Raw genomic sequence first — 23,328 nt, forward strand, 5'->3', positions numbered from 1 at the left:
AGCTGAAAGTGACGTAATTTTCGTGGAAATGTAGTTTTTTACCATCGGGGCCTCATGAGCCTATACTGGTGTTTTTAAAAGGTATCTTTATGAGTTTCTGTGTCGTTTCTGGGATGCTTAGAACTTAAATTGCACTGCTGGAAATTGTTTATTTTGATGCATATGCTGCTTTTTTTTTGCAAATTTGCATTATTATATTTATTTTCGTTTTTCTTACAGTATATAAAAATTGGTGTATTTCAGAAATAAAACTATGAAGACATTCAAAATAAATTTCCTGTGGTGGGAAACTATTTTGTGCAACTTTTTTGTATTTACAGTTTTGAGGGATAAACCTCTTAAATTTCTCTAACTAGAAATATATGTTATAAAAACAAAAATGATTTTCATTTTTTTTGTAGTTTATTGCACTTTTTGCAATTTATGTAATTACCATGCACCTAATGCATACATATTATTAAAATTTAGGCTGTAATGGTTGTATTGATGTATAGCGACTTGAAATGCTCCCAAAAATGGCACCACACCATGTCCGCTCTGGCGGACTTGGTTCTATGGTAGGTCTTAAAGGGCTAAGTGCTGGAATTGGGGGAGGTTCACCATTGGGTCCCTTTAACACAGACCAAACTATAATCTACGATAGAGTGTTTGTAAACACTGGAAATGCCTACAACGAACTCACAGGTAAGATTCTTCTTGATGTTTGTGTAAGTGAAGTAAATAAAGACAAAAAAGAAAAATGCATTGTGTGGTTTTGCATGTTTGTGGTCAGTAATAAGAAATTTAGTTTCACATTTGCAGATTCTGAAAAAGAAAACAGATTTAAAGATATTATAAATGTTTAACTGAGGTGTTTCCTGAATCTGCACGTGTAAAACCTGCTTCTTCAGAAAATGACAAAAAATTAAAGGAGTTTACTCATTTTTTTTCACCAGGTATCTTCACAGCACTTGTTTCTGGTGTGTACTTTTTTACCTATTTCTGTCATTCTGGAGGTGTCCGTAAAACATCGCTGCATTTGTACAAGAACAATGAGGTGATACTGCACATCCATGATCACCAGTCAGCTGACACGGCTGATAATGGAGGAAATGCAGTGTTCCTGCAGCTGCAGCAAGGTGATAGAGTCTATGTGCGCTTAAAGGCAAATACACACGTCTATAGATCCAGCACATTAACAAATTTCAGTGGATTTTTGGTCAAAAAAAAAACCCAATTAAAAATAGATGCACATGACTTTGAAATTGTATTTAGCTGCAGTGTTTCTTGTGTGTGCTCCAATAAAACACATTTAAATCATACCTACGGTGGTGTTTACTTCACTTTTGTGTTGGTAAACGATTTAATGCTGGTCAAAATATTAAAAGACTGTTTAAATGTGTACAAGTACAAACTTACTCTCTAATTTATTTGTAGTTAGTGGAAGAACAGCATTATGTCTGGAAACAGTTCACGGGAAAGATTCATAAATTCATTTTTCCTATCTCTGAAACCAGGATAAAACTGAAACATGATTTGGTGTGTCTCTGTCTCAGAGGAAAACCAGTAATAACTCAAAGTAACGAGATGCAATCATGCTTGGATTACACCTACAAAAGTGGCTGTTGACCTATTAGAGTTGCCAGAAAATGGTAACTCCAAGATTATTGTAAAAAAAGAGCAGTAGTAAATAGAGATGGACCGATCCAATCGGATATCGGAGAGAAATAAAAAATGTAATCCGATCCATTAAATATATATCGGATTCATATCGGTATTGGCCGATATCCAAATTTATGATATCGGTATCGGACATAAAAAAGTGGTATCGTGCCATCTTTAGTAATAAAGATGGTTGACAGACTGGTTCAGTATACCTGCTGCTGCCTGTAGTGCATCTTTCAGCAATATGGAGAGCATTGCATTAACGCCAGTAGCATGATTTATGCTGCTCCACAATGAAACGCTACAATGTGGAGGCAGGATGGTGTGTTTTGTGTCCATTTTGACTAGGAGCAAAAATAAAATTTTAACAGCTCAATTAAGAATAATAGTCTATCTGACATTAATAAATATGTGATTAATTCTTAATTGTTTCAGATCACAAAGGGTTTAAAACAAAACAAAACAAACACACTTGGTTTTCACAGAAAAACATCTGTTATCACATAGTCATTTACCTAAGAAATCAAAACATAAGAGCCTTCATGATTCTAATTTATTTTGTATTTTAAGTCGGTGCTGTTGGGTTCTTGGGCATTCAAGCGCAGAGGTTCCTAAAACAACAACTGACTGATCTCAAGAAAAGATTAATGGTTCATGTGTGTCATGCAAAGTGCCCTTCTTCCAGTAGAGGGAACGATTCATCCACTAGTATTTAAAACTCCAACCACTGAGATTTCCACTCAGAAACAACATGCTCTAAAATCTACAAACATGTGACTAATATATGTGTATTACACAGCCACAAAGCAGTATCTTTGAAGGTGCTTGTTATGTATTAAAGGAGAAACCCAGCCACCCCCTGGCCACAAGCGATTGCACTACTAATTAGGGTAATAGGCTGGAATGATTTGAGTTATTAGAATAGCCTGATTATAAAAAAAAAAAAAACCTTTGTTTCAATACTTTGTTTAAGTCACTGCTCTATATTTCACCATGTCGCCTTGTAAATGTGAGCATTTCACCCACAGCTACAATTAAAAACAGACCTGCAATAGAAATTTTATCTTGTAGCGTGCCTGTGAATAGATAGAAGATGTCATAATAGACATTATGTCCATGCAGCCTCCAAAGAAACTGATAACACAACAGCAACAGTGAAAATTATGCTTTCATAGTTTCATGTGAATCCAGTGAGACGGAAGTAAATATATATATATATATATATATATATATATATATATATATATATATATATATATATATATATGTAGTCGGATGGTAACAAAGAGAGGGAAGGTAGTCAGAACTGAGGGGATTGAACTACCAGAAGGCAACATTGCAGACATAGAGGACAGTTACAAGTACCTGGGGATCCCGCAGGCAAATGGGAACCATGAAGAGGCCGCTAGAAAGGCTGCAACCACCAAGTACCTGCAGAGGGTCAGGCAAGTCCTGAGGAGTCAGCTGAATGGTAAGAACAAGATCCGGGCCATCAACACGTACGCCCTACCCGTGATCAGGTACCCTGCTGGGGTAATAGGCTGGCCAAAGGAGGAGATAGAAGCCACTGACATAAAGACAAGAAAGCTCCTTACCATGCATGGAGGGTTTCACCCCAAGTCCAGCACCCTGAGGCTGTACGCTAAGCGGAAGGAAGGGGGCCGGGGACTGGTGAGTGTCAGCACCACAGTCCAGGATGAGACAACGAACATCCAAGAATACATTGGGAAGATGGCCCCAACTGACCGAGTGCTCAGTGAATACCTCAGGCAGCAGAAACCCAAGAAAGAGGAGGGAGACGAGGAACCATCATGGAAGGACAGGCCCCTGCACGGTATGTACCACCGGCAGATAGAGGAGGTGGCTGATATCCAGAAATCCTACCAGTGGCTGGACAAAGCTGGACTGAAAGACAGCACAGAGGCACTAATCATGGCAGCACAAGAACAAGCTCTGAGCACAAGATCCATAGAGGCTGGGGTCTATCACACCAGGCAAGACCCCAGGTGCAGGCTGCGTAAAGATGCCCCAGAGACAATCCAGCACATAACAGCAGGGTGCAAGATGCTAGCAGGCAAGGCATACATGGAACGCCATAACCAAGTGGCCGGCATAGTGTACAGGAACATCTGTGCCGAGTATAACCTGGAAGTCCCGAGGTCAAAATGGGAGATGCCCCCAAGGGTGGTGGAGAATGACCGAGCTAAGATCCTGTGGGACTTCCAGATACAGACGGACAAAATGGTGGTGGCTAACCAACCGGACATAGTGGTGGTAGACAAACAGAAGAAGACGGCCGTAGTGATCGATGTAGCGGTTCCGAATGACAGCAACATCAGGAAGAAGGAACACGAGAAGCTCGAGAAATACCAAGGGCTCAGAGAAGAGCTCGAGAGGATGTGGAGGGTGAAGGTAAAGGTGGTCCCCGTGGTAATCGGAGCACTAGGTGCGGTGACTCCCAAGCTAGGCGAGTGGCTCCAGCAGATCCCGGGAATAACATCGGAGATCTCTGTCCAGAAGAGCGCAGTCCTGGGAACAGCTAAGATACTGCGCAGGACCCTCAAGCTCCCAGGCCTCTGGTAGAGGACCCGAGCTTGAAGGATAAACCGCCCGCAGGGGCGTGCTGGGTGTTTTTTTTTAATTTATATATATATATATATATATATAAATACGTTTTTTGCTTGTGTGTTTGACTTGGCTGGAGTATTGTAGGCAACCCATTGGGTGTGTGGACACACACATTTGTGAATGCAATAACTTTAGAACGACACAACATAGGATTTTGAAATTCATACCACAGGTGCATCTACTATGAGGCTGGGAGGTACCACTTTACTGGAAGCAGTAGACCAGGGTCCTTCATGAAACCACCTGTTTAATCAAATACTAAATAGGTCATGAAGGGTTAGCAACTCACATCCACACTGATGTTATTAAAGTAATGGTTAACTTAGAGTTTTGCTTCATGATAGAGAAGTCAAAGGAAACCACAGATATGAAATGGTTCTCACTGATGTAAGAGAAACAATTAATAGATTTAACATGACAATGGCAGAGTGAAGCTGTTTGTTTACTATATATGTAGTTATACTTATTTGCACACAAATAGTTCATAGTTCACCAGTTCATAGCAATCAGTTATCTAGGATCGACCTGTCTTGACTTACTTTGCACAGTAATGAATCAGATGTTAGTCAAGCTGGAGTGGCAGTTCGAACCCCGCCCCCTAGTGGGATGGATGAGACTGTCATGGTCCTGGGTCGCTGACCCAGCGTTTCTGAGTTTATTGTCATGATTTTCTAGTTTCTTCTAGTTTCTATTATTCCTACCGGTGTTCTCCTGTGCTCTGTCTGTGTCTCTGAGTTTGTGTTTGTAAAACAGTTTGTGAGCTTCCTGTTTTACTTCGAAGTTCTGTGTCTCGTCGTGTCTAATTAGGTCCAGCTGTGTTCCCCTCTAGTGTGTCATTCCCTTGTTACCTTGTTTGTATTTATACTGTGTGCCTGCCTGTGTTCCTTGTCAGTTCGTCTGTGTTATTTTGTGTTTCTACGTAGTTTCAGTCGCGTGATTTTAGCCAAAAAGTGTTTACTTAAATTCAGTGCACATATCAATTTGGTGCTGATTACACCATTCTTTTGGAACATTTGAGATTTATGCTTTTAGAATTCATTTTGAAGCAAGTTTCACAAGAAAATTGGCTATCAGACAAGGCTATTGTCTATGAGAGTGGAATGTGTTAATTCTCTTTTTCTATCTGATAACAGAACACATATTAAGAATATGTGAGATATGTTTGGAAAAAGTATGTACACAGTATTAATACTGTAAAGTAACAAAGGAGTGCATATGTGTAAATTGCAATAAAAAATGGAAGGACATACGTTGTCGTTAAATTTATTTAGGAGTGTTTAGTTCAGTCACAGAACTCCTAAACACAAACTTAACAATGCTGTAGGAATGCTAAGTCCTCTATAATGGAAAGATCAAACAACCACTTCATAAACGCAAGGCACAACATAGAAGAGCCACTTCCATGAGACAAGACTCAGCTGTCCATCTGCAAGGACAAAGGTCAATCTTTTGAGGATTAAAATATTCACATTTTGGACAGAGAAGACAGATGGTTTGAAAGAGGAGTAAAAGAAGCCATTTAACGCCCACTCACTTCCTGAGCAATTTGATCTCTGGAAATTACATGACAGGAATTACATCACTATGAGTTCAACCAAAAATTTGACTGATTGTGACCTACAGCCGTTTTCACACCTTGGCTCATGTGATTAAGTAGAGGATCATTAGGGGGCCCATGTCCCTCTTGGGGGGCACTCCCATAGGGCTTAAATCTTGGACTCTCCACCATTTGACCTTAGAACTGAAGAAGCTTCTCAGATGAGAGGTGAAACGTCTTCAAGCAACTTAAAGAAATCCAGACGCTTTTCTTTCCGATCTCCTTAGATTACAATGACTTGGATGACTGAGAACCTTCACAGATAATTTAAATTTGTTGCAATTTCTGATCCCCTCATTGTCAGAGCTCTCTTAAAAAATTAATGTCAATGATGCTTTTTATAAAAGATTAATAAAGGATATATAATAAAAGTCACTTTGCCAAAAAACTGATTTAAGCTTCAACCTGAAGGTTGTTTGTAGCTCAGGAAAGAAGTGTGACAGCTACAGCCTTAAGAAAACAGAAGCTCTGCCTGGAGGCGGGGCGGGAACAGCCAGCCCACAAATACACCAGTAGATTGGAAGCAAGAGGCTAAATTTAGATGTAGGGGGAAACTCACGGAAGTCCTGGAAACTTAACTATTCATTGACTTTAAAGTTACCAATGAATAAGAAGCAGACCTGAATGATAACAACAAAAACCACTACCATAGCCAACCAGAACAAAGATAGTAATAAAAAGTTAATTAAATCTTATTCTTAAGACTTCTTAATCTCAATCATAGCTTACCAGGTTACCTTCCAACTGTGTCTCAGTTGTCTAGACATGTAAATGCATTCCTTCACTGCATTTAGACAAAGTATGACATCTGGTTCTTCTGGTTTTATCTTTTATTAAATACCTCATCAACTACACAAAGTGTAGGCGTTGATTACGGTAAAACGTGATCACAGAAGCTGAGCATATTCTTTTGTCTTTTAAAGTCTAAGACAATGACTGTAGTTGTTAGCAATGGAGCTCCAACAGCTTGTGTGCTGGTTCAGTGTGATGATCGTACTCTTTTTCAAAGGTGAGAAAAAAAGATTGGTTTTTCTCATTACATAGTTTGTTTCTGGAGCAGATGTAAAAGAATAATTAGAGGCACAAATGTAAACTACACTGTATAGTAAAGTATATTATATAGTATAATATTTATTCCGATACTGTATTATTCTCATAAGTATCCAATGTTATAATATTAACAAACCAAATTAATTAAACTCAATCACTGATTAAAATCTGCATTTCACAAGCCTGGAGACTTCTGTAAGTATCATTGTGTTTGACTCTGTTCAGCCAGTCTTTCTTTCCTTAAAGGTTTTATATACAAGGTTAAAATTTCAGTTTAAAACGGACTAGCTGTGTAGGTTATTTTTTGCAGTGTTCATGTTGACAATGATCACTCTCAGTACTACTTGAGCAAATACACTGAAAAAAAACCTGCTAGATGAACATTGCAAAGATATGTATATCAGTTACATGCAATTAATTTGTATATCGTCAACCTTATTGTCTTATGTTATTACTGCTCACAATTTTTTCGTAACATGAACATGATTTTTTATGTTGTTCTTATGCCTTTTACTCCTGTCAAATATCTATAGAAACCATCTGTTTATTGGAAATTAAATGGTTATGTAAAATGTAAAGGTTTTTTTAATGCTAATTGTATTTGACTACCATTTGTTAGATTGACAAGATTATTTTATGCTAAGTATATTTTAATTTCTAACTAATTACTGTATATACATATATAAACACATACACACAAACAATTTAGTGTTCAATAAATAAAACTAAGTTAAGGTTAATCTCACTGTATGTACTATACATTTTCTTTTCAATCCGAGCAATAAGCTAAAATAATAGCTTTATTCAAAACTAACAATGAACAATGAACTGTATTTTTAAAACTACTATTGTAGTTTATGAGTCATCTGTTTAAAGTGCGTCTCTTGAAAAACATTCCATAATGTTCCTCAGAAAGAATCTTACGACGTCACAGCTATGTAAAAAACAAATATGTTTTTAAATGTAAGAGTCATAAGGAACTATAGCAACAGGAACATATTTATTTAAATGTAACAAGGAAGAGCCTTAAAATAACATTTTAAACCACAAGCTCAAAACCAAGTGACCTAAACTGGTTAGTATTGGCTTGCATCTATCGCTAAAACATCATAATAACTCATACTAGACTATGCAATCTGTTTGTAGAAGTGCACCCTGCAATTGAAAATGGCCTCTTGGTAACCTGACCAGAAAAAAACCCAAACTATGTGTCACCAAGAAAAATAGACTGATGCTCTTTATGTAGTGTATTAGGGCTGTCAGCATTATTAATCAGCATTAATGCTGCCCTAATACACTGCAATAACTTGTGCTAGGGAAAACATCACAGAACAACCAAAATTACCATGACCATGTCCAATGAGCTTGCAAATTGTTTGTCATCTATATATCTGTTTCAATGACTGAGACCAAGCTTGTGACCACCTGAGATCAGTTGACACCTTCAAAATTACTGTGGTGAATCAAGATGTCAAATAATGCAGTGATCATTTTGCAATTGCCTCAAAGTAGAGGGTGTGGTACACTCAGCCTCAAGGTGATGAGAAAAAAAAATGAGAATGGACTCAATGTTTAGCACCTCCATTGTCGAAGTTGCAGCACTGAGCTGCAACCACAAGGTGGTTGGTGCCTGTTGTGGTGGTTATACCCGAACCAAATGGTGGACACCAGAGGTGAAGGGAGTAACTAGACTGAAGAAGGAGTCCTATGGGGCTTGATTAGCTTGTGGGACTACAGAAGCAATTGATAGGTACCGACAGGCCATGCAGAACACAACTGGGGCAGTGGCTGAAGCGAAAACAAGGATGTGATAGTTGTGGCATATGTGTTAGAACAGTGAACCTGGAGGTGGTGATACAAGTTCTTTTGAAATTACCTTTTTAAAATAAAGAGAGCTTTTTCTCTTTATAAATACTGCTTTGTAACATCAAAAGTTATTACAGTGGCTTGCAAAAGTATTCGCCCCCCTTGAAATTTTCCACATTTTGTCACATTACAGCCACAAACATGAATCAATTTTATTGGAATCCCAAGTGAAAGACCAACACAAAGTGGTGTACACGGGAGAAGTGGAACGAAAATCATACATGATTCCAAACATTTTTTCTACAAATAAATAACTGAAAAGTGGGGTGTGTATGTTAATGTATTAACCCCTTTTAAATAGATGCTTGGGGTACACAATGCATAACAATACAACTTTAAGAGGTCCTGCCCAAATAACCATGTGTGATATGAAGATATGTCTTTATCTGAACTAAACTTTTTTTTGTCTTTCATTTCTGCTTTTCAGGTTGTGCTTCAAAGCTGCCCGGTGAGCAAACAAAAGCTCTGTCTTTGTTAACTTTCATGGTTTTTTTGGAACACGTTTCCAGATGTCAGCTCTACAGCAACAAGAGAAAAATACTAAATACCATAATCGGTTGCATTCTATAATAGAGCCAGTGACTTAGTATGCAATAACTCCTAAATTTACAATGCATGTGTTATGTAATTTTCCTGAGATTAGCATGCAATTTTAACACTAAGCACTAAGAGGCAATGAGTTTTAACAAAAAAAAAAGTATAAGTTTTTGAGCAGAAATTTTTAGTAGTGTTATAGCCTACTGTAAATAATTTTAAGTTGTGAGTAATTTTCAAGCATTATTTTTTACTTTTTTTTCTTCTCTAATCCAGCTCTCCCATCAGCAGTACAATATTTTTCATAAAAATAATGCAACAATGTATACGCTTATCAATAATGTGTAATAACATTTCTTTGAGAAAGCTTTCTTTGTTCTTTTTATGTTTTGTGTCTTATGGTTCTTACTTCTGTGTGGGCAACTATGCTTCAGTATGAAAAGCATGGTATGTTGTATCCACCACATTTCTTTTATGTTCTTTGTTCTTGTTTTTTTAGATGGAGCCAAAATCATTTTAACTGGATCTGGATCGACTCGATGCTCTGGAAGAGTAGAAATTTATCACAATAATAACTGGGTGTCAGTTTCTGATTATAACTGGGACTTAAATGATGCAGAGGTGGTTTGCAGACAATTAAACTGTGGGACGGCACTAGAAGCTCCTCGATCAGCTCACTTTCGTGCAGAAACTGAAAAGATTTGGCTTGATAATGTCAACTGTTCAGGAAACGAAAGTTCTCTAAATGAGTGTCAACACAGTGAATTTGGAAGACACAAATGTGGATATGATCGGAGTGCTGGTGTGATTTGTTCAGGCGAGAAAACATTTAGATAATGAAGACATTATAAGTCATTCTGTTCTTGTGTGCCACAAATGAAATCTCTCCTATAAAATGTAATGAACATATAAAATAATGGTTATGCCCTTTGTCTGATAGATCTTATCAGGTTAGCTGGGTCTGGATCAACTCGATGCTCTGGCAGAGTAGAAATTTATCACAATAACATCTGGGGAAGAGTCTCTGATGGTGGCTGGGACTTAAATGATGCAGAGGTGGTTTGCGGACAGTTAAACTGTGGGACGGCACTGGAAGTTCCTCATTCAGCTCACTTTGGTGCAGGAACTGGACGGATTTGGCTTGATAATGTGGGCTGTTCAGGTACTGAAAGTTCTCTAACTGAATGTAAACACAGTGGATTTGGATCACACAGCTGTGGACAAGGTCAGGATGCTGGTGTCATCTGTTCAGGTAATAAAACTGTTAGATATTGATAACATCATAAGTCATTCTGTTCTTGTGTGTCATATATAAAATCATTCCTATATAATGTAAAGAACATATCAAAACATTTTTATGCCCTATGTTTAATAGATCTGATCAGATTGGCTGGCTCTGGATCGACTCGATGCTCTGGCAGAGTAGAAATTTATCATAAATATATCTGGGGAACAGTCTCTGATTATAACTGGGACCTAAATGATGCTGATGTGGTTTGCAGACAGATAAACTGTGGATCGGCAGTAGATGCTCTTCAACTTGCATACTTTGGTGAAGGAACTGGACAGATTTGGCTCAGTGATGTGACCTGTTCGGGAAATGAAAGTTCTTTAACTGAATGTGAACACTCTGGATGGGGAAACTACTACTCTGGACATTACTACGATGTTGGTGTAATCTGTTCAGGTGACAAAATGAGAACACTTTTAGATATGTAACAATTTGCTTCATAGTCTGTTCAGTGTCATACATTAAAAAAACAAAAAAACAAGGCACATGTAAGGCACATATATCAAAATGATGGTTTCTTTTGTGACTTATGCTCAAAAGGTCCAATCAGATTAGCTGGATCGACTCGATGTTCTGGCAGAGTAGAAATTTTTCACAATAAAATCTGGGGAACAGTCTGTGATAATGGCTGGGACCTAAATGATGCTGAAGTTGTCTGCAGAGAGTTAAACTGTGGGATGGCACTAGAGGCTCCTCGATCAGCTCACTTTGGTGCAGGAACTGGACAGATTTGGCTTGATGATGTGGCCTGTTCAGGAAAAGAAGGTTCTTTAACTGAGTGTCAACACGGTGGATTTGGAGTAAATACCTGTAAACACGGTGAAGATGCTGGTGTGATCTGTTCAGGTGAGATACATTTGGATCTTCTCAATGTCTAGTAATGCCATGTAAATGTAACTTTTCTGTTTTAGAGCTTTTTCATCCATTCATTGGTGTGTTTTAGATTACGTTCATTGTGAGGAGTCAAATTGAGCTGTACAGTAACCCTACTCTGTAGGATTTCGGTAATGAAGTGTTCCATCATTCTCTGTAAATGCAGTTGCGATTCAGAGAGACATAGATTAATTTAGGGGCTTAAAAAAATTAAAGAAACCATACATTTGCTTTCACATCGAGGCTCTCTCTTCACTCAGTTATGTACAGTATAACACTTTTAGACACCCCTAGAGTCGATGGCACTATACCCTAGGCAACAGATCAGGGTTCTGCCCAATGTGAAGGCCAAGCCTGAGAAGGAGATGGAAAAGATAGATAAGAGATACACTTTTATTAGTCCCACACATGGGAAATTTGTTGTGTTACACCAGAAAATGGACAGTGCAAAGTTGCAGCAGTAAAAATGAGGAAAAACCATATACTATAATAAGATAAAAATAATAACTTACTATATAAATCTCATGGTCCTAGGTTGGTGACCCATTTTTTTGAGTATTGTACTTTTATTTCCTCATGTTTTGACTAAAAGTGTTTTGCTTTCTGTTTTGTATTTCTAGCTCTAGTCCTTTGTTCTTTGTTCCCAGGTTTTGTTTCCGTGTTCCCTTTGCTCAGTGTCAAGTTCATGCCTCTGTGCCTGTTGTGTGTTTCCTGTTTTACTTTGGAAGTCTGTGTCTTATGTCAGTGTTTCTGGTTTTACTTCCCTTGTCGCATTAAGTCTGATTTCTCCCAGCTGTGTTTCCCTCCTGTCTCCCATTCCCTGATTACTAGTGTTTATTTAAGCCCTGTGTTTTCCTTGCACTGTGTCATGTCATTCCCTCACCGTGCTGTGTTTTGCCTCCGTGTTTCTAGTAATGTTCTAGCTTTCTGTCTCTTGGTTTCTTTTCTAGTTTCTCAGTTTTTAAGTTGGATATTCATGTTTTTAGTTTAGTTCCCGGGTATTTCATGTTTGTATGTTCTCCAGCAATAAAGCTGCCTCCTTTAGTTAATCACTCAATTTCTGAGTCCTACATTTGGGTCTGAGTCCTACACCTCCTGCCTGTTACTCACCTTGACAATACAATAGAATAAAATACTATATACAACAGAATACTATGTTGTCAGAAAAATTGCACTCAGTGGTATTGCACGTGTATGTCTGTCTGTGCATATGTGGTAATCTGTAAAGTCTCTTGTTATGGAGTCCGACAGCAGTAGGAAGGAAAGACCTGCGGAGTCTCTCTGTCCCACACCGTGGGTGCCGCAGCCTGACCCTGAAGGAGCTGCTCAGTGCTGTCAGAGTCTCCTGCATGGGGTGGGAGATGTTGTCCAACAGGGATGACAGCTTAGCCACCATTCTCCTCTCACTCACCACCTCCACTTGGTCCAGAGGGCATCCTAGAACAGAGCTGGCCCTCCAGATCAGCCTGTTCAGTCTCTTCCTGTCTCCAGCTGAGATGGTGCCGTCCCAGCAGACCACATGTTAAAACATGGCCAAGGCCAACACAGAGTCATAGAAGGTCTTCAGCAGCGGGTCCTTCACTCCTAAAGACCTGAGTCTCTGCAGCAGGTACAGCCTGCTCTGCCCTTTCCTGTAGAGAGCATCTGAATCATGAGTCCAGTCCAGTTCATTGTTCAGATGAACCCAAGGTACCTGTAGCTGTCCAGAGCCTCAATGTCCATACCTTTTGTGTTTAGTATAGTGGAGGATGTTTGTGCCTGCAGAAGTCTACCACCAGCTCCTTGGTTTTTTTCAGTGTTGATCTGGAGGTTGTTCTGCTGGCACCAGTCCACAAAGCCTTGGGTCAGTTCTCTGTAATCCTTGTCTTGCCCATCAGTGATGAGGCCGACTATTGCAAAGTCATCAGAGAACTTCTGCAGGAAGCACTGGGTGAAGTTGTGAGAGAAGTCTACAGTGTAGATGGTAAAGAGGAACAGAGCCAGAACCATTTCCCGTGGGGCCCCCCGTACTGCTGATGACCCAGTCCTGAGTTCTAACATACTGTGGTCGGTCAGTGAGGTAGTCTAGTATGCGAGGTGATGGTCCACTCCTGTGTTCTCCAGATTCTCCTTCATGACTGTGGGAAGAATGGTGTTGAAGGCACTGGAGAAATTGGAGAACAGGATTCTCACAGTGGTCCCAGCGGTCTCCAGGTGAGAAAGGGAATGATGTAGGAGGTGAATGATGGCATCATCTACTCCAATTCCAAGCTGATAGGCAAACTGAAGTGGGTCCAGTGATGAGCTCATTAGGGTATTGGCTTTAATCCTGCTCAGTTCTCTCGTAACCTGGATGGTTGAGAGAGACAAGCTGGAGCCGTGTGCTGGATGTGTATTGGCTACTGTGGCAGCGCCCCCCCCCCCCAGGCAGAGTTCTATTCTTTGTGGCGCAAGATGGTTCTAAGGCCTCTCCAGAATTTGCTAACATCGTTCTACTGAATCTGGTTCTCCATCTTCTGCCTGTAGCTGTCCTTCCCATTCCTGATCAGTCCTTTTAGCTCTCTCTATTCCTTTTTCCATTGCTCCTTGTCTTCAGAAGTGAAGGCTCTCCTCTTCTGCTTCAGAACGGCTTTTATTTCTCGGGTGATCAAAGGTTTGTGTTTGGAAAAACACTGCACGGTGGGTACGGTGTTATCCATGCATAAGTTAATGTAATCCATAATGCAGGTCGCAAGGCTGTCAATGTCCTCCCAGTGGTCGTCACAGAGCATCTCCCAAACAGTGGACTCAAAACAGTTCTTAACCCTCTGGGGTCGAGGGACGCACCGGCGCCTAAAAATCACATGACCAATTTCAGACAACACAGCTACAAGATGTAGCGACTCTGAGTCTCCATTTCAACTTGGGTCGAAAGTGCGGACTTCAAACTATATACCAGTTTTTGAATTGTGTCGATGGGCGACATAAAACCAGAGTTATGATAAAAAATACACGCATTGTTTTTTTTCTGAACAAAACAGTGGTGTTTACAGCGGGAAGAACGGTAAAAACTGTGTTTTCTACAGATGGCGCTAACAAACACTCTCTGCTTGCGATTAAGAAGGGGAAGTTTTAGGAAGGACACAGAAATGAATAGAGCTTCTGTAACAGGCTGCCACACAAGAGGTGCGCTGGAGTTGAAAAACAAACAAACAAACAAACAAGAAAATTCAGACAAATCTGAGTAAAGTGACATGGAAGAAATGGGATGATACTAGAGACAAGGCTCTGCCCAACACCTCAGAGAAGTAGACACCAGCTAATCTGTCTTCCTAATGGTCTGAAGTGCCCAATATACCCTGAAGATCCGGAACAGAGCAGAGAGCAGCCTGGCAGAGAGCTAACATGTGGTCTAACCCAGAGGAAAGACACTGAGCCCAGCAAATACATGGAGCTCGTTAATCCACCTGTTTTAACCGTCAGTGTTATCTCATTCGAAATAATATTGTAAACTGGGGTAACTGTATGTTGGGTCTGTGTTTCCACAAGCCCCACTAGTCTAGAGACTTATTCTCGTTAACGACAAAAACAAGATGAACATCTTTTACTTGCTAACAAGGGAGGCCCCAGCCGGTGTCTCAGAAAGCACTCTGAATCCTGTTTTCCTAACGACGGCCTCCGCTTGCTGCCTTTTGTTGGGAAAACAGTTCACACAATACACATCACAGCAAAGCACCTCCCACATGGTTCTAAGACAAGGCACTATGTGTGTGTATGTGTAAACATCTGTATGCATGTGAGAGTGTGTGTGTGTGTGTGTGTGTGTGTGCGTGTGTGAGAATGTGTGCGTGTGTGTTTGAGTGAGTGTGTGAGAATGTGTGTGTCTCTGTATGCATGACTTCCTGCTCACCAAAATAATCATAAAAGCAGGAAGCAACATCACAAGAAACAGATCTTCCAGATCCAGAGAACATATCTGCAATAAAAGCCTCTCCAGCCAGTGGTCCGAGACAAAGGAATGTCTTGATCCTATAGATTGAACTCAGACCTTAAAAATTTAAGAAGCACAATGACAACATTCAACAATTAGACTTTACACTGTGCTTGGACATTAAAAGTATTGCATGAACTATCCCAACCTTATCTTTGTGTTTTGTTTTCAGCTGTACCAATGATCTTAACTGGATCTGGATCGAGTCGATGCTCTGGGAGAGTAGAAATTTATCACAATAACATACGGGGAACGGTTTGTGATAATGGCTGGGACTTAAATGATGCAGAGGTGGTTTGCAGACAGTTAAACTGTGGGACGGCACTGGAAGCTCCTCATTCAGCTCACTTTGGTGCAGGAACTGGACAGATTTGGCTTGATAATGTGGGCTGTTCAGGTACTGAAACCTCTCTCACTAAGTGTCGACACAGTGGATTTGGATCACACAGCTGTGGACATGGTCAGGATGCTGGTGTGATCTGTTCAGGTGAGAAAACTGTTAAATATTCAAGACATTATAGATCAGCCTATTCTTGTGTGTCATATGAGAAATCTTTTATATATAATAAAATTAACATATCAAAATTTTGTTATGTCCTTTGTCTGATAGATCTGATCAGATTAGCTGGCTTTGGATCAACTCGATGCTCTGGCAGAGTAGAAGTTTATCACAATAACATCTGGGGAACAGTCTCTGATTTTAACTGGGACCTAAACGATGCTGATGTGGTTTGCAGACAGATAAACTGTGGGTCAGCACTAGAGGTTCCACGACTTGCTTATTTTGGTGAAGGATTGGGACCGATTTGGCTTGGTGATGTGACCTGTTCAGGAAATGAAAGTTCTCTAACTGAATGTCAACACTCTGGATGGGGAAACTACTACAGTGAACATCACTACGATGTTAGTGTCATTTGTTCAGGTGAGACAACTTATAGATAGAGAACAATTTCCTCATGGTGTCTTTAGTGTCATACATATATGTGGAAGGTCTATCCTTCACATAGAGCCACATAGATCTCCGATGTTGTTTCTGGGATCAGCTGGAGCCACTTGCAAAGCTTGGGAGTCACTGCACCTAGTGCTTGAAGTTATATGTATGTGTATATTTAATATAAGTTACATATATTAAAAAAGTAGTTTGTCTTGTGACTTATGCTTAAAAGGTCCAATCAGATTAGCTGGATTAACTTGATGCAGAGTAGAAATTTATCACAATAACATCTGGGGAACAGTCTTTGATGACAGCTGGAACTTAAATGATGCAGATATTTAAACTGTGGGACAGCGCTAGAGGCTCCTCATTAAGCCCACGTTGCTGCAGGAACACACCCTCATTGCTTCTATCATTAGAAGGGAGCTGTGGTGATCAGTGTTGGGAAGGTTACTTTTAAAATGTATTCCATTACAGAATACAGAATACATGCTCCAAAATGTATTCTGTAACATATTCCGTTACGTTACTCAATGACAGTAACGTATTCTGAATACTTTGGATTACTTAATATATTATCATGCTTTTTACAACAACGTGAATGTACTATTGCTGTGTGATTTATTACTATTACTGAAGGTCCGCGACACGGACTACACTGCCCATGATGCTACATTCTTTAGAGCTATGCTTGTAGCATTCTGCCTGTTAGCTTAGCACAACAACAACAACAACGAAAAGGCGCTCTCTCACCCAGGAAACACACAGTCACAGAGAGAGAGAGAGAGCGTCGCCCTGTAACCACGGCAACCGTAACGCTGCCGCCTGGAACAACAGAACGTAGCTGTCAAACAAAACCCAAACAGTCCTGACCCGCGACAAAATGAAACAGGAAAGTACCGCAGTGTAATCCATTTATTTCAACAAAGTAACTGTATTCTGAATACCACCTTTTTAAACGGTAACTGTAACGGAATACAGTTACTCATATTTTGTATTTTAAATACGTAAGGGCGGTACATGTATTCCGTTACTCCCCAACACTGGTGGTGATGTCAGTGTTTGTGTACAATATGACCAATGACTAGAGTGAAATGGGCCTATTACAGTTATCTATGGTTTATCCCCTTTGGGTTTTCATCAGGAGGGACATTCAGCATAAAACTCAGCTAAACAAAACATGACGAGCTACCCACTGTGGCGACTCCTTGTGACATGGAAAAGTAGTTTTTACAGTTAGCTGTGATCTTTTGTTTTGCCAGCATGCGGCAGGGCTGTGGAAAGCACAGAAAGTTGGCCCTGGCAGGTCACTATAAGCCACAATGGAGAGTTTCGGTGTGGGGGGTCCTTAATCACCAACCAGTGGGTGCTGACAGCTGCTTCCTGCATATCACAGTAAGTCACTGTTGCCAATTTAAATTTCTGTGTGATGATGTTGCAAATGACCATTACTCCTCAGTTTACAACTAGCTTAACCTCTTAAGCTCCAACGCCCCCTGATACTGGGGCAAAAGGCAGGAGATCAGGTAGGCTTGGGGCTTAAGAGGTTAAGATTTACAGGTTATCATTCTACTTATTTTCTGAAGGTCAGGAGTTTTTAATATCTTAAAAAATTTATTCTACAGAAATACATTTCCAGAAACAATTTTTTAGGGCAACAAGAATCATTGGACCCTCAGTGTGACGTGGCAGACCACGTGAGTTCACTATTGTGATGGGATCAAGCAGATCGCTTCTGGAGGTTGTCCAAATCTGAGATGTAACTGCTGTCCAAAATGTTTAGCATAAAGACATACAATGGGGAAAGGCTAGCCTAGCTGTTTGTTAATAATAATAATAATAATAATAATAATAATAATAATAATAATAATAATAATAATAATAATAATAATTTCACAGATATCTTTAAATCATTATCCCTGCCAATAATTAACCCCAAACACAGAAACACACACACAAGGAGAAAAAAGAGCTTTGAAAGTAATGATTCCATTTTTGCACAATAAATCACTGATGTGTCCATTTTCAAGATCACATGAACAGTACCTGGTTTGAAATGTGATCTTGACCAAATCAAGCTAATAGAAAAGAAAAAAAAACAACAAACCATTCTTTTTCACAATTTTTAAATTTAGTAACCTGACAGAGGTCCATCTCGGCTGCCACAACCAGTCAGATTTAAGCTCCAGCAAAATGTCTCGAACATTAGAAGACATCATCTGCCATCCTGAATTCAACAACAACACACATGAGAACGACATTTGTCTTCTGAAGCTGTCAGTTCCTGTGACTTTCACAGACTACATTCAGCCAGTCTGCTTAGCCTCATCAAAAAGCACTTTCCACAGTGGGACAAGCAGCTGGATTACTGATATATGTGAAAATGGTAAGTATATAAAATATTTTTTTAATTTTCTAGGAATGTACAGGGTTTTTTTTAAAGCTCTTCTATTTCTTTTTACAATTCGGTAACGATTCCTTCCTGAACATCCTGCGTGAAGTAAATGTACCAGTAGTGGGAAACAATGAGTGTCAGTGCTACTATGAAGGTGACAAAGTGATCATGGAGAACATGATCTGTGCTGGGCTCAGCGCTGGAGAGAAGGATTCATGTCAGGTGATCCCAAAGATTCATGTATAATGTCACTCCTTGATTAGTGCTGTGAGAATTATGTGTTACTTTCATATTGGATTGTTTTTTCTGTTATTGTATCGACCTTACTGATATTATAGACTGTTAGCTTTCACGACTCAACCAAGATGATTTATTACTCAATCGAGTTTCAGCACAGTTGGATATGCAAAAAATATCTTATCGAAACTTCTGGGAAATTTTTTATCAGTGACATCATAGTCGTAAATGCACTTGAGTGCCTAAGTGCAACAGGTCAACCACAAAAACACAAAAAAACCCATAAACCCCCCCACAAAAAAAAGCTTTAAAATTAATTCTCAGTGGGGACTAGTAAGGCGCTTCAGTGTCTGTTTAGCTTTTTCTGTCCTTGAAGAAGCCTCCTCTTAACATATAAGCGAATCAAAAATATATTTGTGATTGTTTGATAGCTATCCAGTTGCAGCTTGTAGAAATCGTTCACACTTACTTAGAGACTCTCCTTTCATTTTTAGATGGGCTGACTGTTTCATTTTGTTACTGTCTTTGTGACTGTTAAAGTTAATTACAGACTCATAAATAAAATAATAGCTTAGATTGAGGTAAGCAAACTGCATTTTAGGTTAGCGTTCATAATATTCATGCTTTAGCAGGATCAACACAGAAACAGGTGTAACTAAAAGGTATTTCTCTGCCTTCAGAACTTTGATCTTTCTTTTCTCACAGGGTAACTTAGGGGGACAACTAATGACAAAGAGAGGCTTTGAATGGCTCCAGAGTGGAGTTGTGACTTTTAATGATGACTGTGCAAGACCTGCAGTCTTCACTCGTGTGTCAGAGTACCAAAATTGGATCAAGGACACCGTCACTGGCACTCAACCAAACTTTGTTACCTTCACCTCGTTGGGCCCTGACAGTGACTTTTATTTCACCTGTCCAACATCATCAACTCTTCCTGTCCCCACCACTGTCTCTACTGCTGTCCCCACCGCTGTCTCTACTCCTGTCCCCACCACTGTCCCAACTACTGCCCACACTACTGTCCATTCTAGTGTCCCCACTGCTGTCCCTTCTAGTATCCCCACAACTGACCCTACTGCTGCTTATTCTACTGCTGTCCCCAACACTGTCCCTTCCACCTTCCCCACCACTATCCCTACTCCTGCCCCCAGCACTGTCCCTACTGCCGTTTCCCCCAGTGTCCCTTCCACTGTCTCCACCACAATTCCCACAATTGTCCCTACAGCTGTCCTTACAACTGCACCTTGTACTGTCCCCACCGCTGTCCCTTCTAGTAACCCCACCACTGATTTTCCTACTGTCCCTACTGCTGTCCCCACCACTGCCCTTCCTACTATTTCCACTATTGTCCCTACTGCTGTTCTCACCACTGTCCCTACTCCAGCCCCCAGCACTGACCCCACCATCTCCCCTAGTCCTATCCCAACTAGCCCCACCATCTCCACTACTCCTATCCCAACCACTTTCCCCACCACTGTCCCTCCTGCTGTCCCTTCTACTGTCCCTTCTACTATCCCCACTGTTTCTTCTACTTCTGTCCCCATGACCAACCCTACTGCTGTTTCCCCTATTGTCTCCTCCACTGATCACACCACTGTTCTCACCATTCTCCCTACTGCTTTCCCCGCCACTGTCGATCTGACTGTGTCCACCACAGTCCCCACCACTGCCCTTCCTACTATTCCGACCATTCTCCCTACTGCTTTCCCCACCACTGTCCCTGCTACTGTCCCCACAACTGTCCCTACTCCTGCCATCAGCACTGTCCCTCCTACTGTCCCTTCTACTATCCCCAGTGCTTCTTCTATTTCTGTCCCCACGACCGACCCTACTGCTGTTTCCCCTATTGTCTCCTCTACTGTCCCCACCACTGTTCCCACCATTCTCCCTACTCCAGCCCCCAGCACAGTCCCTTCTACGGGCCCCACGACATTCCCTACTGCTGTTTCCACAATTGTCCTTTCCACTGTCTCCACCACAGTTCCCACAGTTGTTCCTACTGCTGTCCTTACAACTTCCCCTTCTACTGTGCCCACCACTGTCCCAACTACTGCCCCCACTGCTGTCCACACTGCTGTGCCCACCACTGTCCCTACTGCTTTCCCCCCCATTCTCTCCTCCACTTTCCCCACTACTGTTCCCACCATTCTCCCTACTGCTTTCCCCGCCACTGTCCATCCGACTGTGTCCACCACTGCCCTACCTACTGTCACTACTCCTAGCCACACCACCTCCACTACTCCTATCCCAACCACTGTCCCCACCACTGTTACTACTCCTAGCCACACCACCTCCACTACTCCTATCCCAACCACTGTCCCCACCACTGTTACTACTCCTAGCCACACCACCTCCCCTACTCCTATCCCAACCACTGTCCCCACCACTGTTACTACTCCGAGCCACACCACCTCCCCTACTCCTATCCCAACCACTGTCCCCACCACTGTTACTACTCCTAGCCACACCACCTCCCCTACTCCTATCCCAACCACTGTCCCCACCACTGTCACTACTCCTAGCCACACCACCTCCACTACTCCTATCCCAACCACTGTCCCCACCACTGTTACTACTCCTAGCCACACCACCTCCCCTACTCCTATCCCAACCACTGTCCCCACCACTGTTACTACTCCTAGCCACACCACCTCCCCTAGTCCTATCCCAATCACTGTCCCCACCAATGTCCCTTCTACTATTCCTGCTGCTTCTTCTACTTCTCTACCCAGGACTGACCCTACTGCTGTTTCCCCTATTGTCCCTTCAACTGTCCCCACCACTGTTTCCACCACTGCACTTCCTACTGTTCCCACTACTGCCCTTACTGCTGTTTCCCCCATTGTCCCTTCCACGGTTTCAACAATTGTCCCTACCACTGTCCCTTCTAGTAACCCCACCACTGCTATTCCTACTGTCCCCACCGCTGTACCCACTGCTGCTTCTTCTACTGCTTTCCCCACCACTGTCCATCCGACTGTGCCCACCACTGCCCTTCCTACTACACCCACCATTTTCCCTACAGCTGTCCCCACCACTGTCCCCACTGCTGTCCCCGCCACTACCTCCACCACAGGTAACAGTAAAATTGATAGTGGTGAAAACCTGGTCCACTTCACTCACTTCACCTCTCTCTGTGTTCTTCTTGTGTTGCTCCATGTATTCGTTGGACTGGTTGAATATAACTAAACACATTTACTTAAGTCTTGTACCTGAATACACACTTTAAATACTTTTACTTCAATAGTAATTTAGTACTTTCCTTTTACGTCATTTTTTATATTTGAGGGGAATTGCATCTTTCTCTCCAATATATTTATGAGACAATGATTCAACATTTTGAAACTAAATGATCTAAATTTGAAAATGGAAAATATTTTGCCGTTTCGAGTTTCTCAAATTACAGTGATGGGTAAATGGGTTTGTTTTTATATGGCACTTTTCTCCTCATAGCACTCAAAGCAACTTGCCACTATGCCATAGTTACCCTACCAGCATGCTATACATTTTCTATGTAACTGCTTCCATCACATGCTCTTGCTCAAGGATATTTGGCATGCATATTTGATCAGTGTAAGGTTTTAATTACACTGATTAATCTTTTAAGCTCTTAATTTAATAAATTAAAAACATATTATTTATTAGATCAAGTATTTCTTTCTTTTTGTTTAGTTTAGTTTTTCTTTTGTTGTTGTCTTGCAGCAGAAATTTTCATCTACAAGTCTCAGAACTTTAACAAAGTGTTTTTCTTTTTCTGTGAACTGAATGAGGATGTTTTAAGAATTATAATGCCTAAGTTTATACTGTACACAAGGTTTCTGGAAATACTCCCATAAAAATAAACCCACACATTGTTTCGATTACTAGAAATGACTTACTAGAAATGAATTACTAGGCTTGTTCAACCTGTGACACTGCTCATAAGGCAGGAAGAAAAAAGTCTGTCGAGTTATGAATGATCATTTCCTCATTGTTAAAGATGACATGACATGACTCATTTTCTCTTGACATTTCCTTCACGATGAACATAGAAAAGAAAAGAAAACAAACAGCAACTGAAAGCCATTGCTGTAAAGACGTGGCAGAGTATTACAAAGAAGGAAACCCAGCCTCTGGTGATGTCCATGATTTTAAGGCTTCAGGCTTTCATTGAAAATGAACATTTTATTTTAAATTATTGAATTTGTCAAATTACTTTTGAACCCCTGGAGTGAATGAATCGTGTTAAAAAGTGCTTTAGTTCCTCACATTTTTATTCTTGATTTTAAATCCACTGAATCAAAGCTGAGAATCTGTCCTTCAACTGAATCTGAATCGTTTCATTTAAAAA

General features: G+C 40.7%; 1 protein-coding gene across 1 annotated transcript; it reads left to right on the forward strand.

The window, feature by feature from the left end:
- The first annotated feature begins 515 nt into the window (after positions 1–515).
- On the forward strand, positions 516–22,187 carry LOC146674512 (uncharacterized). Its single transcript, XM_085401074.1, has 11 exons — positions 516–684; positions 996–1,118; positions 10,260–10,571; positions 10,695–11,006; positions 11,151–11,456; positions 15,605–15,919; positions 16,043–16,354; positions 17,629–17,761; positions 18,502–18,737; positions 18,829–18,983; positions 19,704–22,187. Exons 1-11 carry the CDS (start codon positions 516–518, stop codon positions 22,185–22,187), a joined length of 4,857 nt encoding a protein of 1,618 aa, XP_085257200.1.
- Positions 22,188–23,328: the final 1,141 nt, after the last annotated feature.

This window comes from Rhamphochromis longiceps, linkage group LG3, assembly GCF_057381845.1.
Source record: "Rhamphochromis longiceps isolate RC_006_pf linkage group LG3, R_longiceps_female_GT1.1, whole genome shotgun sequence".
NCBI lineage: Eukaryota > Metazoa > Chordata > Actinopteri > Cichliformes > Cichlidae > Rhamphochromis > Rhamphochromis longiceps.